Source organism: Callithrix jacchus, chromosome 5 (genome assembly GCF_049354715.1).
Source record: "Callithrix jacchus isolate 240 chromosome 5, calJac240_pri, whole genome shotgun sequence".
Taxonomy (NCBI): Eukaryota; Metazoa; Chordata; class Mammalia; order Primates; family Cebidae; genus Callithrix; species Callithrix jacchus.
Window position 1 is genome coordinate 13,263,401 of NC_133506.1, and position 15,252 is coordinate 13,278,652.

Below are 15,252 nucleotides of genomic sequence, written 5' to 3' on the forward strand. Positions count from 1 at the left end.
TATAAAACTGACATTGCTGAATGAAAAATTATAAATAAAGGAAAGCCTTGAGATAAAGTGAATGGAAAAGAGCAAAGCTTAATACAATTAGAGGGGAAGTAACAGAGATAGAGAACAAAGGAAATTCAACATAAAGTAGGAAACCCAAACATAAAACCAGAAGTGCATTCAAGGATAGAAGAAAATGTGTTGAAATAAACTAAAGGCATTGTATGTACCAGGAATGTCATGTCTATTGCACAAGTTATTGGGGACTCTCTAACGTTACCTTGTAATATTTGTCTTTCCTGCTCCCCATACCAGTTAGTTTAGCAGCTGGGTTTCAAAAAGACTAAGCAGTTTTTTAACTGGTATGGGGAGCAGGGAAGACAAATACTACAAGATAATGTTAGAGAGTCTCCAATAACTTATGCAATAGACAGGACAATTCTGGTATATACAGTGCCTCTAGTTAGTGGTGGTCCATTAGATATGTTTAAAGAGGTTAAGTGATTTCCCTATGTGTATATACAAGTGTATAGTCAGTACATGAATATAGGTTTTGAAATACCCTTATTAAATGTGTGTGTGTGTAAAATCTCACCTGTTTGAATTTAAGTCCTTAAGCATTTTGAGGGTTACTCTTATTTCTTTTTCATTTTCGTAATCCTCACAACATAGTGCCTTGCCTATGAAAAATGCTAAAGGAATAACTATTACACAAAACTTAGTTAAATAAGACAAGTGTGTTACTTGCTGCGAAACAAACAGTAATTCTTCATTGTATGACATTTTATCATTTTAACTGCTGAAACAAATGGAAATAATTATTGTGAAACATTTTCTATCCTATAAAATTTGGAACTCAACCAAAGAAAAAATTTGTCTGCATTATTCTACTTTGATTGTAGGTATTTGTGGAATAGATGAATTTGATAAGATGGGGAATCAACACCAAGCCTTGTTGGAGGCCATGGAGCAGCAAAGTATTAGTCTTGCTAAGGCTGGGGTGGTTTGCAGCCTTCCTGCAAGAACTTCCATTATCGCTGCTGCAAATCCAGCAGGAGGACACTACAATAAAGCCAAAACGGTTTCTGAGAATTTAAAGTAAGTCTGTTTAAATATTTATACCTTTAAGATGGAGTCACTCTAATCAATAAGAAAAATAAATAAATAGCTCTCAGAACTACATGGGGAATATATGGATAGTTCACAGAAGTTACATGTGTCCAATAAATGCACAAAACATGTGCTTAAACACTCCAAAGTAAAACAATGAAGTACCACTGATAGTGGCAGACATTTTAAATACTAACATTATTTGCAAAGTAGTGTGGAAATGTTTTCTCACTGACGGGCCTGGTGGCTCATACCTGTAATCCCAGCACTTTGGGAAGCTGAGGCAAGTAATCACTTGAGGTCAGGAGTTCAAGATCAGCCTGGCCAACATGGCAAAACCCTGTCTCTAGTAAAGACATAAAAATTAGCTGGGCCTGATGGCAGCTGCCTGTAATCCCAGCTACTTGGGAGGCTGAGGTAGGAGAATTGCTTAAGCCTGGGAGATGGAGATTTCAGTGAGCAAAGATTGTGCCACCACACCCCGGCCTGGGTGACAGAGGGAGACTCCATCTCAAAAAAAAAAAAAAAAAAAAAAAGAAATTGTTTCTCACATACACAATTTAGTATTTTGAAGGATACCTTGGTGTGTTAATCATGATTCTAAATGTACATTGTTTGTTACAGCTACTCTACTTTTAGGACTGCTGTTCAGAGAGGCACACAAGTGCACAATGAGGTTTATAGCATGGGTATTGTAGCATTATCGCCACCAAAAGTTGGAAACACCGTAAAACTAAGTAACACTGTACAGTGGAAAGCAGCGATTATGAGAACAAAAGGGCTTCGTATGTACTAATAGGGGAACATGGCTGTGCTCTACTGTTAAGTGAGAAGAGCACATTAACTTACTTAAACATGTGGTATGGTTCCACTGTTTTCAAAACCAACGTTTATATCTGTATTATGCTTTCTCTTCTAATGCACTCTGTATAGGTTGGACAAAATGTTTGGAAAAGGAAAAATGTATGTAAGTGATAAAGTGAGACAAAAGAGTGCCTCCTGAAAAATTAGAGACTTTAGTGTGGGTGGAGCTAATTTTTTATTGTTTAATAATGTATCAGTATAGAAATATTCTTTGATACATAGTGAAATACACAGTTTATACTTGGAAATTTAGGATATTTCTCTACCACCACCACAAAAAGTCAACCTACTAGTAGTTGTTCTTTAGTAAAATGACAAGGTGCTATATTAGAAAAATCAGAAAGATCTACTAAACAAAAATCCAGGGGACTTGGATTCTGTTTTTAATGGTATGAACAAACTACTGAACTAGCTAACCTCTGATATGTCATGTAGCAGTATTGCCAGTTAGTGATAATAGGACATGAAGAAGAAGTCAGTGGGTTTGGTGGTGTGAGAAAGGGCCATGTCCTCAACCTACCCAGGTTAGGTACATGTAATTCTTGTGCCCATGTTGCAGTGGGCGGACATATCAAATCCAAAAAGCTGTTTGCTTATTTCTTTAACCTAAAGTTTGGTTTTTCAAGTTCTACATGGAACTTGAGTAGTAAACAAGTGAGTAAACAGTTTTCTAGTTTTTCTTTTTGATTCCAATCATTGTTTCTTCTTTCATGCTTTGTAGAATGGGGAGTGCACTCCTATCCAGATTTGATTTGGTCTTTATCCTGTTAGACACTCCAAATGAGCATCATGATCACTTACTCTCTGAACATGTGATTGCAATAAGAGCTGGAAAGCAGAGAACCGTTAGCAGTGCCACAGTAGCTCGTATGAGTAGTCAAGATTCAAATACTTCTGTACTTGAAGTAGTTTCTGAGAAACCATTATCAGAAAGACTAAAGGTATAAATGTTTCTTCTCCTTAATCATTCAGTTTGGTTCTGTTTGAATGTCAAAGTTCAGTGTATAGAGTACTTATTGTAGAGTCATGGGATATAACTTTTTTACCAGAACTTTTTAATGTTTCAGTACTAGAGTTTCAAACTTCATTTGAAATAATCTAAGTCGGCTGGGTGCAGTGGCTCACGCCTGTAATCCCAGCACTTTGGGAGGCCATGGCAGGAGGATCATGAGGTCAGAAAATCCAGACCATCCTGGCCAACATGGTGAAACCCTGTCTCTACTAAAAATACAAAAATTATCTGGGAGTGTGGGGCATACCTGTAGTCCTTGCTACTTGGGAGGTTGAGGCAGGAGAATTGCTTGAACCTGGGAGGCAGAGGTTGCAGTGAGCAGAGATCATGCCACTGTACTCCAGCCTGGCAACAGTGATTTCCTTCTCAAAAAAAAAAAAAAAAATCTAAGACAGCTAGGAAGAGAGCTACAGATACAGTGTTTGGTTGATTTGGAGATTCTTTTAGAATTATATATTTTTCTAAACAAGTTATTTTATTTTATTTTTGAGACAGAGTCTCATTTTATCACCCAGGCTGCAGTACAGTGGCACGATCTTGGTTCACTGCAACCTCCATCTCCCAGGTTCAGGCGATTCTCCTGCTTCAGTCTCCTAAGTAGCTGGGACTACAGGCACATGCCACCATGCCTTGCTAATTTTTGTATTTTTAATAGAGAACGGGTTTTGCTGTGTTGGCCAGGCTGGTCTCTAACTCCTGACCTCAGGTGATGTGTCCCTTGACCTCTTAAAGTGATGGGATTATAGGTGTGAGCCACTGCACCTGGCCTAAACAAATTATTTTAGCAGACAGATTTTATTGGCTACTTATCTGTGTTATCTTGGTCCTTTTGATCATGCTTCAGGTGGTTCCCGGAGAAATAATAGATCCCATTCCCCACCAGCTATTGAGAAAGTACATTGGCTATGCTCGACAGTATGTCTACTCAAGGCTATCCACAGAAGCTGCTCAAGTTCTTCAAGATTTTTACCTTGAGCTCCGGAAACAGAGCCAGCGGTTAAATAGCTCACCAATCACTACCAGGCAGCTGGAATCTTTGATTCGTCTAACAGAGGTTTGTTTCTTTTTATGGTCATGCTTTTTTGACTTATAGGGGAATGGTATGCCATGACTTCTCTTTTGAACTGTCGTCTGCATAATTGACTCAGTTTTTCTTTCTATTGAGAAACGTTAGAAATGGATGGATAAAAGTTTTTTAAAAATATTTTTGTCATATCTGTAACCTATCAGTGTATAATTACTTCTAGTCACAGAATCAATTACTTAGCATGCAACTTTTCTTTTTCTTTGAATGACACTTAGGAGCTCCTGGAATGTCTGAAAAGTGGTTAGGTTAACTAGGATTCTGAGATCCCCAGTTGAATATATGGGAACATGGAATGTGTCAGGTATCTTGAGTGTTTTATTTCATTACATGACAGGTTCACAAGGATAGTGCCTGGGTTTTTAATAGCAATAATATCTGCTTACAGTTGCAAAATACTAAGAGAACTCTGGCAGTTAAAATTAACTAGCTCAGAGTTTGGGCTTTTTGCTCCTAAAATCTGATTAGCTCCCCTTTGTTATTTTACCATATTGGTTAGGCATGGTTTCCTCAAAGTAAAAGGCAAGTATATTTAATCATTAAGTCTCCTGAAATGAACACCCAGAAAGATATGTTAATAGGTCAAAATGAGTTTTATCCTATTTTAAGTGAGTTATAATTTTCATATTCAAGATTTTAGAGATTTTTTTTTTTTTTTTGCCCTGAGTCAGGGTCTCCTTCTGTCATCCAGGCTGGAGTGCGGTGGCATGACCAAGGCCCATTGCAGCCTCTCCTCACAGGCTAAAGCAATCTTCCCACCTCAGCCTCCCAAGTATCCGAGACTGCAAGCATACACCACTGCACCCAGCTAATTTATATGTTTTTTTGTAGAGATAGAGCCTCACTTTGTTGCCCAGGCTGGTCTCAAGCTTCTGAGCTTAAGTGATCCTCTGGCCGTGGCCTCCCCAAAGTGCTGGGATTATAGGCGTGAGCCACCACCACTGGCCCAGATAATTTTTTTCATATTTTGACTTCTGATGTTATAACCTTCCTCACCTAAATGTCAGTTTTTGTGTAAAATGAGTAAATGAAATAAAGCTTAGACATACTATGGTAAATATATTTATCTTTTGTCATCTGAAAATGGTGTTTTATTTCAAAGGCACGAGCAAGGTTGGAATTGAGAGAGGAAGCAACCAAAGAAGATGCTGAAGATATAGTTGAAATTATGAAATATAGGTAAGATAGAAATTTCAAATTGTTTTGAATGAAATACCAGTTATCAAATTAGGTAATAGGCCAATGCTACTTTTGTTTAGCCATTGGGTCACTTATTTTCCTCTGAACAGAATATCATTTCTTTAAAATATCTCTCACTGTGTAAGTAATCTTTACATTAAAAATTTTTTTAAATGAGTAACTCATTTACATAGTGCTAAAATCAGTTGCAAAACCTACTGGAGAAGGGCTAGCTCCTATTCTGTTTACCACCTACTCGCCCCCTTCACCCAGACACCCATTACTTTTCCATACATAGTCTAGTATTTACACTCTTCTCTACCAGTGTTGAATTTTAACAATATATCCAGAAGATCTTTTCTTTTTTTTTTTTTTTTTTTTTTTTTGAGACGGAGTCTAGCTCTGTCGCCCAGGCTGGAGTGCAGTGGCACGATCTTGGCTCACTGCAAACTCCGCTTCCCAGGTTCAAGCGATTCTCCTGTCTCAGCCTCCCTAGTAGCTGGCATTACAGGCGTTCCGTCACCACGCACAGATAATTTTTGTATTTTTAGTAGAGATGGAGTTTCCCCGTCCATCTCTAGTTGGCTAGGCCGGACTCGAACTACTGAGCTCAAGTGATTCGCCGGCCTTAGCCTCCCAAAGTCCTGGGATTATAAGTGTGAGTCACCGTGCCCGGCCTTAGAGATCTTTTCTTACTAGAGATTCTTTTATTTATTTATTTTTTTTTACAGCTACAGAGTATTCTGTTGTGTAGATACATTATGTAGTATATTTAGTCAGTACCCTTATTACTTGACAAATGAACATTTTCCATTCTTGTGCTTTTAAATAATGCAACAATGAGTAATGTTCTACGTAAGATACTTCATATGTGGGTAAGTTGTACATCTACATGATAAATTTTCAGAAGTGGTTTTTTGGGTCCAACAGTAAATACCATAGGTTTTTGGTCAATATTGCTAAATTGTATCCTTTGCATTTTGCATCATTTAGTAGTTAATGATTCCTAAAAGATAGAAAAGAAAAATTAATTGTAGTTCTTTCTGCTAGCCAGTGGCAATTCTTAGCAGTTTTTTGTGTAACTACATATCTGTATATTCTTTTTTCCCCTTTGTAGACAAAGAGTAACTATAACATTCTATACCTTGCTTTTTTCATTTAAATTGCATTTTTAATATGCTCTCATAGAAATTAAAATATATATCTATTAGGAATCTACTTTTCCAAGACCAAAAAACATATTAAAGATGAAATTATCTTATTTTGTTAAGTAATTTCTAATTCTTCCAAGGTAGATGGATTCTTTTTTCCTAGTAGCTGCTGATTCTGGGGCTTGCGTGATGTCAGAACCAGGTGGTTTGCCCAGCTAGTCCCCTTTGGCTGTGAATAAAAGTGGTGCAGCACAGCTGGAAGAGCAAGGGCTTTGGAGTAAAACCTGGAGCTGCTATGGCAAGTTACACACTGCATCTCAGTTTCCTCTGGTGTAAAATACTCCACAAAGGAGCGTGCTCTGAGGTGTCATGTAGTGATTTCTATAAAGTGAGATAAGGTTCTGATACATTAGAAGACACTCAGTAAACACTATTTACTGTCAAGTCTTTTTTTTTTTTTTTTTTTTTTTTTTTTTTGAGACAGAGTCAGGCTCTGTCACCAGGCTGGAATGCAGTGGTACTCTCTTGGCTCACTGCAACCTCTGCCTCCTGGGTTCAAGTGATTCTTCTGCCTCAGCCTCCCAAGTAGCTGAGACTACAGGTGTGTGCCACCATACCTGGCTAATTTTTGTGTCTTTAGTAGAGATGGGGTTTCACCACGTTGGCCAGGCTGATCTCAAACTCCTGGCCTTAAGTGATCTTCCTGCCTTGGCCTCCCAAAGTGCTGGGATTACAGGCGTGAGCCACCATGCCTGGTCCGATAGTGCAAGTTAGTTTTGTTGATAATATTCAGATGAGGCTGAGCAGATCCCCTTTTCTCTGAGTCATAAATCAAAGGCCTCAAAAACTGGCAGACCTCACCCTAGGTAAGAAGTTTCCAAAATTACTCTTTTCAAAGAATTTTTATGGTTTAGTCCTCAATGCTATCCATTTAAATTGTCCACCATGTCTTAGCTGCACATCCTTTTTTCCTTGTCTCTTCTTAAAGGGTGAGACTTTACCTAGTTGTCTCGTTGTCCCCAGGCAGGTACTGGCCCATCCTGGAGGCTGCTTTCTTTTCTCTGCTGCCTCTAGAAGTATGCGTCTGGGTAGAAGGGCACCCATGCCACCTCCTGAAGGTGCAGTAATCTGTAGCTTGTTTCCTGCCCTTATAGGGAGTCCATGGAAGAGGAACCTTTCTCCTTAATTTGGTCTCTGAGTTTGTAAGCAACAGTGAGGTTCTGCTGGCTGTCTTTGAAAGCTTTAAAGATTCTAGAATTGACAGTTCTTAATTTTTTGTCTCTGGCACCAAACTGCACGACACCTCAGAGCACGCTCCTTTGTGGCCTATTTTACACCAGAGGAAACTGAGATGCAGTGTGTAACTTGCCATGGCAGCTCCAGGTTTTACTCCAAAGCCCTTGCTCTTCCAGCTGTGCTGCACCACTTTTATTCACAGCCAAAGGGGACTAGCTGGGCAAACCACCTGGTTCTGACACCACGCAAGCCCCAGAATCAGCAGCTACTAGGGAAAAAGAAGCCATCTACCTTGGAAGAATTATAAATTACTTAACAAAATAAGAAAAATTAATAAAAATGACACCCATCCCTTTCAGCTAATTCCTAGCAACTTACCTTCTCTGTCTAAATATCCTATTGGTATGACGTTACACAGTGCTTTTTTTTTTTTTGAGGCAGAGTCTTGCTCTGTCTTCCAGGCTAGAGAGTACAGTGGTGCCATCTTTGCTCACCGCAACCTTCACCTCCTGGGTTCAAGTGATTCTCCTGTCTCAGCCTTCCAAGTAGCTGGGATTACAGGCATGAGCCACCGTGCCTGGCATCACGCAGTGCTTGACCCATTAGTTTTCTCTCTTTATGTGATTCAGTACTAGGGTTTGAGTGATATTGTAGCTGAAAATTTTACCAACCTGGCTTTGGTCCCTCTCCAGTTGATCTCATTATGTTAGAGACCCTCCAGTTGCTATTTATAAGCAACCAGATACTCTAGGAGTTTACTAGACTGTCTCATACAATGTGCTGCTATGGGCTTGGTGTGCTAGCATATGAAGTAAAAGAATGGCCACAAAATCTTGTTGTCTACCTGACTTCTTGTGGGTGTGGCTTTCTGGGAGACCAGACTAGAGACTGACCAGCAGAGAGATTTTTTCCAATTAGGAAAGTAAGTCACAACCCCACCAAAATTTCAGATTTTTTTATTTTTATTTTTTTATTTTTTTTGAGACGGAGTTTCGCGCTTGTTACCCAGGCTGGAGTGCAATGGCACGATTTCGACTCACTGCAACCTCTGCCTCCTGGGTTCAAGCAATTCTCCTGCCTCAGCCTCCCGAGTAACTGGGATTACAGGCACACACCACCATGCCCAGCTAATTTTTTGTATTTTTAGTAGAGATGGGGTTTCACCATGTTGACCAGGATGGTCTCGATTTCTTGACCTCGTGATCCACTCCCCAGCCTCCCAAAGTGCTGGGATTACAGGCGTGCACCACTGCACCCGGCCAGCTTTTCTTTCTATAACAAAAACAAGGACCAAAAATAAGCCATTCTTATTTAATGATGATAAGTTGTCTGTTGACTTACAACATAGAATGTCTGCATCTTGTTTTCTCTGCATCCTGCACTTGAACTCTCCACTTTTGGGAATGTGGCTAAGACTCCCACTGCTGGCTTCCTTTTCCTTTTAATGACTTCTGTCCCTCTGGGTCTTCTGGTGGCTGGCTCTCCTGAATGTCACATTTCTACTTTGTAGACTGTTCATCTGTCAAGCAAATCAAGGGGTACAATACCTTGCTCCTTTTCTCTCTTAACCTGTAGCATTCTTTTGAGGCTTTACCATTGCTCAGTTTCTACAGGCCTAGACCTCAGGCATTACCTCAACTGTCTAGTGTTTCTCCACAATAAATTCACTGGTCTGTGGACACAGTAGCTTAGTTCTTCTATTTGAGCATCATGCTTAAGCAAAGTAAATTAGGCTCTAATTACCTTTTCAATAAAAATGCTATATTGCCAATTTATGGTTGGCTTATAGTTGGTGTAAGATTTTTTCTGCATGGCTGAATACCCATGTTGGACAGTGTTCGCATATGCTTTCCTGTTCAAGAGGAATGCTTAGGTCTTATCTCGTGGAACTCTGTACTGCTTCTCAGAGTTGCTTTGCTGGTAAATTTGAGCAAGTTTTAGATCAGTTTACATATGGGCCCCTGAAAAAAAAAGAGGTCTTATTAAGTGAAACAGTACCCATATGAGATTACCAGATTGTTTCCCTGAATTGTCTCAGTATGTTTACTGGTACTCATAAAAATTTTCAGGCAAAAGAAAATAGTTTGATAGGAATTACCTGGCACTATGTCCACAGTAGAGATCAGGATCCAGTGAAACACACTGAAATTAGATTATGAATTATCTGTTTGTTATGCTTAACATGCATTCTGTCCTTAGTGTATGAGAGCAGGGACCTTATCTGACTCACTTACCAGTATATTCCCAGGGCCCAGAATCATGCCTGCCATAAAGTAGGCCTTTGTTAAATGTCCTGCATTGATGGTAAAGTTGACCTTAGTAATCATTATCCATTTATTCATTAAATCTTCCATTTCAGAGTTTCATTTCTTCACTTTCATTGAATCTTTGCCCTTAATGTGGTTTTAAACCTTTAAGGTTACATTTTAACTGGGAAGCCAACACCTGAATAAGAAAGTTCTTAAACCGTGACATAGCTTGACTGAGTCTAAACAAAGCACTTAGCTATATTTTAAAAACTAAATGTTTACATTTAGTAAACAGTTCACATAAGCTTTCTTCTAAAATTGAAAATATACAAGGTAGCAGAATAGAACAGAGCCACCTTCAAAGATGAGAGATCATTGTGAGTTTTTTTTTCCATTTCAGGAAACTAGCTCAAATATTTTACATAGCCTTTTAAAATCTGAAGTAGTGTAGCACAGATTCAAATCTGAGATATGCCACTTACTAGTTGGGTAACTTCTGGCAAGTCACTTTAATGTTAGCCTTGTTTGGTACAAAAGTAATTGGGTTTTTGCCATAAGAAAAAAATCTAAAAATCACTATTACTTTTGCGCCAACCTTATAAGAATGTTCTTTCATTCGTAAAATGGGAATAAGAATAGTTCCTAAGTCACAGGATTGCTCGGAGAACTACGTGGAATAGCCTATGGTAAATATAATTAAGATAAATGTTACCCATTATTATTAACCTGAAGCTTTTTAAAATTTGAGTTGGAGTCTCGCTCTTGTTGCTCAGGCTGGAGTGCAATGGCACGATCTTGGCTCACCACAACCTCTGTCTTTTAGGTTCAAGCTATTCTCCGTAGCTGGAATTACAGGCATGCACCACCGTGCCCGGCTAATTTTTTTGTATTTTTAGTAAAGATGGGGTTTCTCCATGTTGGTCAGGCTTGTCTCTAACTCCCAAACTCAGGTGATCCGCCCACCTCGGCCTCCCAAAGTGCTGGGATTACAGGCGTGAGCTACCTCTCCTGGCCTACCTAAAGTATTTTTAACAACTTTGTCATGAGAAGCAAGCATATGGGAGGTTCATCATAAAAGAGATTATGCTGTATTTCAGAGGAAAATACTTACCCATCTTATTGTTTTATCATTTTGAATAGTCTTATTTGAATGACTCATTCTTACTGTATAATGTAGGCTCTTAACTCTATTCAAGGAATGAAATGAAGCTTTATTGTTTATAACCCATTAAAATCATCCCTGCATGCTTCTTAAGGGGAGGAATTATACCTGTTTTGTTCACCACTATAAGCCTATTGCTCAGCAGGTGACCAGTATGTATTTGATTAATTAATTCCTGATTAATTAACAGTTTTGCCAGTTATCCTGGCTGTGAAATACAGCTGTCCCATTGGTCAAGCAGGGAATCAGCAATAGGGTTGGATTAAACAGGTTGGTTAATTGTGTTTCTAACTGGTGTTTCCAGACTTCTAGCTAAAATTCACTATCAAGTATGTATTTCTTTCCTTGGTGATACTGTGAAAATAAGAGAAAATAGAAGAAATCTGGCAGTAATAGGTGTATCCTTTAATATCTAACCATTATTACTGCAACTCAGCATAACCTTTCTAGTTCATCCATAGGATATTTTCAATACCTTTTATTTGCCAGATGCTGCACCAGGAGACTGGACACATTTTTATTTCGTAAAGTCTAAATTTATTATATTTAGAATTTCTTTTCTTCATCAGTCAAAAAGAATGTCCCAGGTATTTATATTGTAGTTTGTCAATTTTGTGTTTTTATGCATTTCTCTCTTGAAATTTAGAAGTTTCTTAAAAATGGTAACTGTGTCCAAAATATTTTTATCCCCTATCAATCCATATCATAGTGAATTTCAAAGTGACCACTCAGTAAACACAGGTTGAAATGTTTGTTAAGTGAGCCATGTAGCTACTTCAAAATTTTTCTTCTATAACCTGAAAGCCCAGAACAATAGTTTCTATGGCAGTGCCACGTTGGGTAATTTTTTCTTCCTTTCCTTTTAAGCATGCTAGGAACTTACTCTGATGAATTTGGGAACCTAGATTTTGAGCGATCCCAGCATGGTTCTGGAATGAGCAACAGGTCAACAGCAAAAAGATTTATTTCTGCTCTCAATAACATTGCTGAAAGAACTTATAATAATATATTTCAATTTCATCAACTTCGGCAGATTGCCAAAGAGCTAAACATTCAGGTATGTTAAACTAGTTAATCTCTTCTGTAACAATTTCTGGAGGTCTTTATTAGCATATACTAGAACAGAAACAGTTTTTACTTATTTAAAATTCATACCTGCTTCTTCTCAGTCTTTTTAGCATCTTGATGGTCAGAGGGAAACATTGTAGTAAGACACAGTCTCTGTTTTTCTGACAGTCTCTTGTGGATAAGTCATTTTAACATCAGTTCCCTCATCTGTTAAATGGACATAATTATACCTGCTCTTCCTACTTCAAAGTTCTCATGAAAATCAATATTATAGCACTTCAAACATGTGCTATTACACATTATTGAAAATTGCCTGCTTAATTTCAAAAGTCTGATATTTGTTTTTCGGCTAATCTAAAATGTAAAATATTCTCTGCCCAATGGAATTTTTATTTAGGCATTATAGAATCCAGAGCTCAAATGTAGGCAGTTTGCTCTATAAGAAGAAAAAATATTGCCCAAGAAACTTTACGGTTATATATTATTGTTTGAGAGATTTATTTTAAAAGTAGTATTTTGACATGTTACTTAATGAGATAAACTTTTTGATGTTTTCTTCCAGGTTGCTGATTTTGAAAACTTTATTGGATCACTAAATGACCAAGGTTACCTCTTGAAAAAAGGCCCAAAAGTTTACCAGCTTCAAACTATGTAAAAGGACTTCACCAAGTTAGGGCCTCCTGTGTTTATTAGCAGATTAAAGTCATCTCAATGAAGATATGTGTGTGTGCACACACACTGAAATACTGTTCTCTGAAAAGTGATGTCCCAAAAGTACTATAATAGGAAAAAAAGCATTAAATATAGTAAACTAATTTAGGAATTAATACAATCTCCTGATGCAGTAGCTAACACTGTAATCACAGTGACTCAGGAGGCTGAGGCGAGAGGATTGCTCAAGGCCAGGGTTCGAGACCAACCTTGGGCAACATAGCAAGACCCTATTTCTTAAATTAAAAAAAAAAAAAACTTAGCTGGCTGTGGTGGCACATGCCTGTAGTCTCAGCTGCTTGTGAGGCTGAGACAGGAGGATTATTCGAGTCAAGGAGTTTGAAGTTACAGTGAGCCATGATCACACAACTGCACTCCAGCCTGGGCAATAGAGTAACTTTTGACTCAAAAAAATTTAAAAAAAATTGCAGTGATAGTCTTTGTGTTAATTGTTAAATAAATTCTCCAAAAGGCTAAAAGTAAATTACTTATAAATTATTTACAGTTATGTTTTTGACCTACCTTTTTATATGTATGAATATTTCATAGTTTTGCATATCAAATATAGGCATTCAGACAAATACATAAACCAATGAACATATTACATATTCTGTGTTCCAATAAAACTTTATAAAGGACACTAAAATTTGAATTTCATAAAATTTTCCCATGTCAAGAATACAAAATACTTGATTTTTGGTTTTAGTCATTTAGTAATAGGCCCCATTTAGTCCACAGACTGGTTTGTAGTGTCTTCGTTACAAACAATAGAAACTGACTGATTAAACAGAATTTTTTTTGAAAGAATTTTGGTTAGCTTATGGAATTTTTAGAAGGCAGGTAAACCAGAAGGGTAAGCTTCCAGCAGCAATTTGTAAAACCACGCCTTCGAACTGTACTAAAGAAAAAGCTGCTGATGCTTTTCTGCCACACAGGGCAGTAGAAGAAAGTGATACTGCCTCCATGCCCCACCTTTGCCACTTCTGCAGCAGGAATAGGTAGAGGAATGCCCCCACCCACACTGGAACAGCAACAAAAAGATTCTCTGTGAGGCTTCCCTAAATTGCTGAGTTCAAAAAGGAAGTCTCATCCAAAGACATCTGATTGAAAAAAGCTATTTTATATACCCTTTTCATAGGCTGCTAGGGAGTTTTCCCTGGTTCTACCTTTGGGTGGTGGGATCAATAAAACCAGAATTTCTCATATGTTGTGGGAGGATTCAGATGTTACAGGGTTGCCAGCCAAACTATCAATCATGTATAAATCTTAACAGTTTGTAACATACAAGAACTCAGGAAATGTGAACCATTGCTGGAGAATCTACTAAAAATTCAACTTCCAGCAAACCAGAAGATGAATGGAAAATGTAAATAAAAAGAACTGGCAGTGTATATCAGATGTTTAACTTTAGGACCAAAACTAAAATGTGGAGACTGTTGCCATAGACCACAATGTAAACTTTTTTTTAAGTAAGGAAGGAAAAATCAGGAATCAAAAGAGGCCAGGTGCATTGGCTCACATCTGTCATCTCAGAGCATTGGGAGGTTGAGGCTGGAGGATTACTTGAAGCCAGGAGTTTGAGGCCAGCCTCTACAACACATTGAGACCCTACCTCTACAAAAAATAGACTGGGCATGGCAGTGCATGCCTATTGTCCTAGCTACTGTGGAGGCAGAAGTAGGAGATTCACTTGAGCCCAGGAGTTTGAGGTTACAGTGAGCTATGATTATACCACTGCACTGCATTCTGGGCAAGAGCAAGACTTTGTCTTTTAGAGAAATAAAAGGAGAAAGTAGATAGGAGTATAAATAATAGTGAAGTCTTTATGAGTTAAAAGATCTATAAAGCAAATTAGCCAGGGATGGTGCATGCCTGTAATCCCAACCACTAAGGAAGGCTGAGGCAGGAGAATCACTTGAACCTGGGAGGCGGAGGTTACAGTGAGCCAAGATCACACCACTGCACTCCAGCCTGGGCAACAGAGTGAGACACTGTCTCCAAACTAACTAAATATATATATTTAAAGCTAAAAAAATTATTAATAGAATTTAAAACATTTCATAAAAGTCAGCACATAATATCAACCATGATAAAGTGGTAGACAGAAGAGGAAACGTACTTACTGTTTAGAGGAAAATGAGTCTCAAAGGTTAGGGTTATTATGTAAATTTATTTTAAAAAGACATAAACTTATATTTTCAGAGGAAACTGTTTCATGTTTCCTTAGATTCTGTCTTTAGCATCCATTAATCACAGGGCCAGACTAAAAAGTTTAGCTTTCCCTTACAATACAGCTTTTGTGGGTATGCAAACATCACATTACAGTCCCTCCAACCCCAAACCCCGACATCTAGTATTTCACTTCCTGCCCAATAGGGGTGTCCCCACACCTTTCAACCACTACTGCAATCAAGCTCTCGCCTAGGTTTTTCACTTGC

At 38.2% G+C, this 15,252-nt stretch overlaps 1 protein-coding gene across 3 annotated transcripts in view; it reads left to right on the forward strand.

Moving 5' to 3' along the window:
• The window catches only part of MCM8 (minichromosome maintenance 8 homologous recombination repair factor), a 41,765-nt gene extending 28,305 nt beyond the window's left edge, over nt 1-13,460 (forward strand). For all 3 annotated transcript variants that reach the window (XM_078371325.1, XM_002747338.7, XM_008995724.5), the window contains 6 exons: nt 891-1,086; nt 2,684-2,903; nt 3,819-4,028; nt 5,161-5,237; nt 11,903-12,092; nt 12,666-13,460. In XM_078371325.1, coding sequence (XP_078227451.1) covers nt 891-1,086; nt 2,684-2,903; nt 3,819-4,028; nt 5,161-5,237; nt 11,903-12,092; nt 12,666-12,758 — 986 coding nt within the window. In that variant the 3' untranslated portion in view covers nt 12,759-13,460. The remainder of the gene's footprint in view (nt 1-890; nt 1,087-2,683; nt 2,904-3,818; nt 4,029-5,160; nt 5,238-11,902; nt 12,093-12,665) is intronic.
• The last annotated feature ends 1,792 nt before the right edge of the window (nt 13,461-15,252 follow it).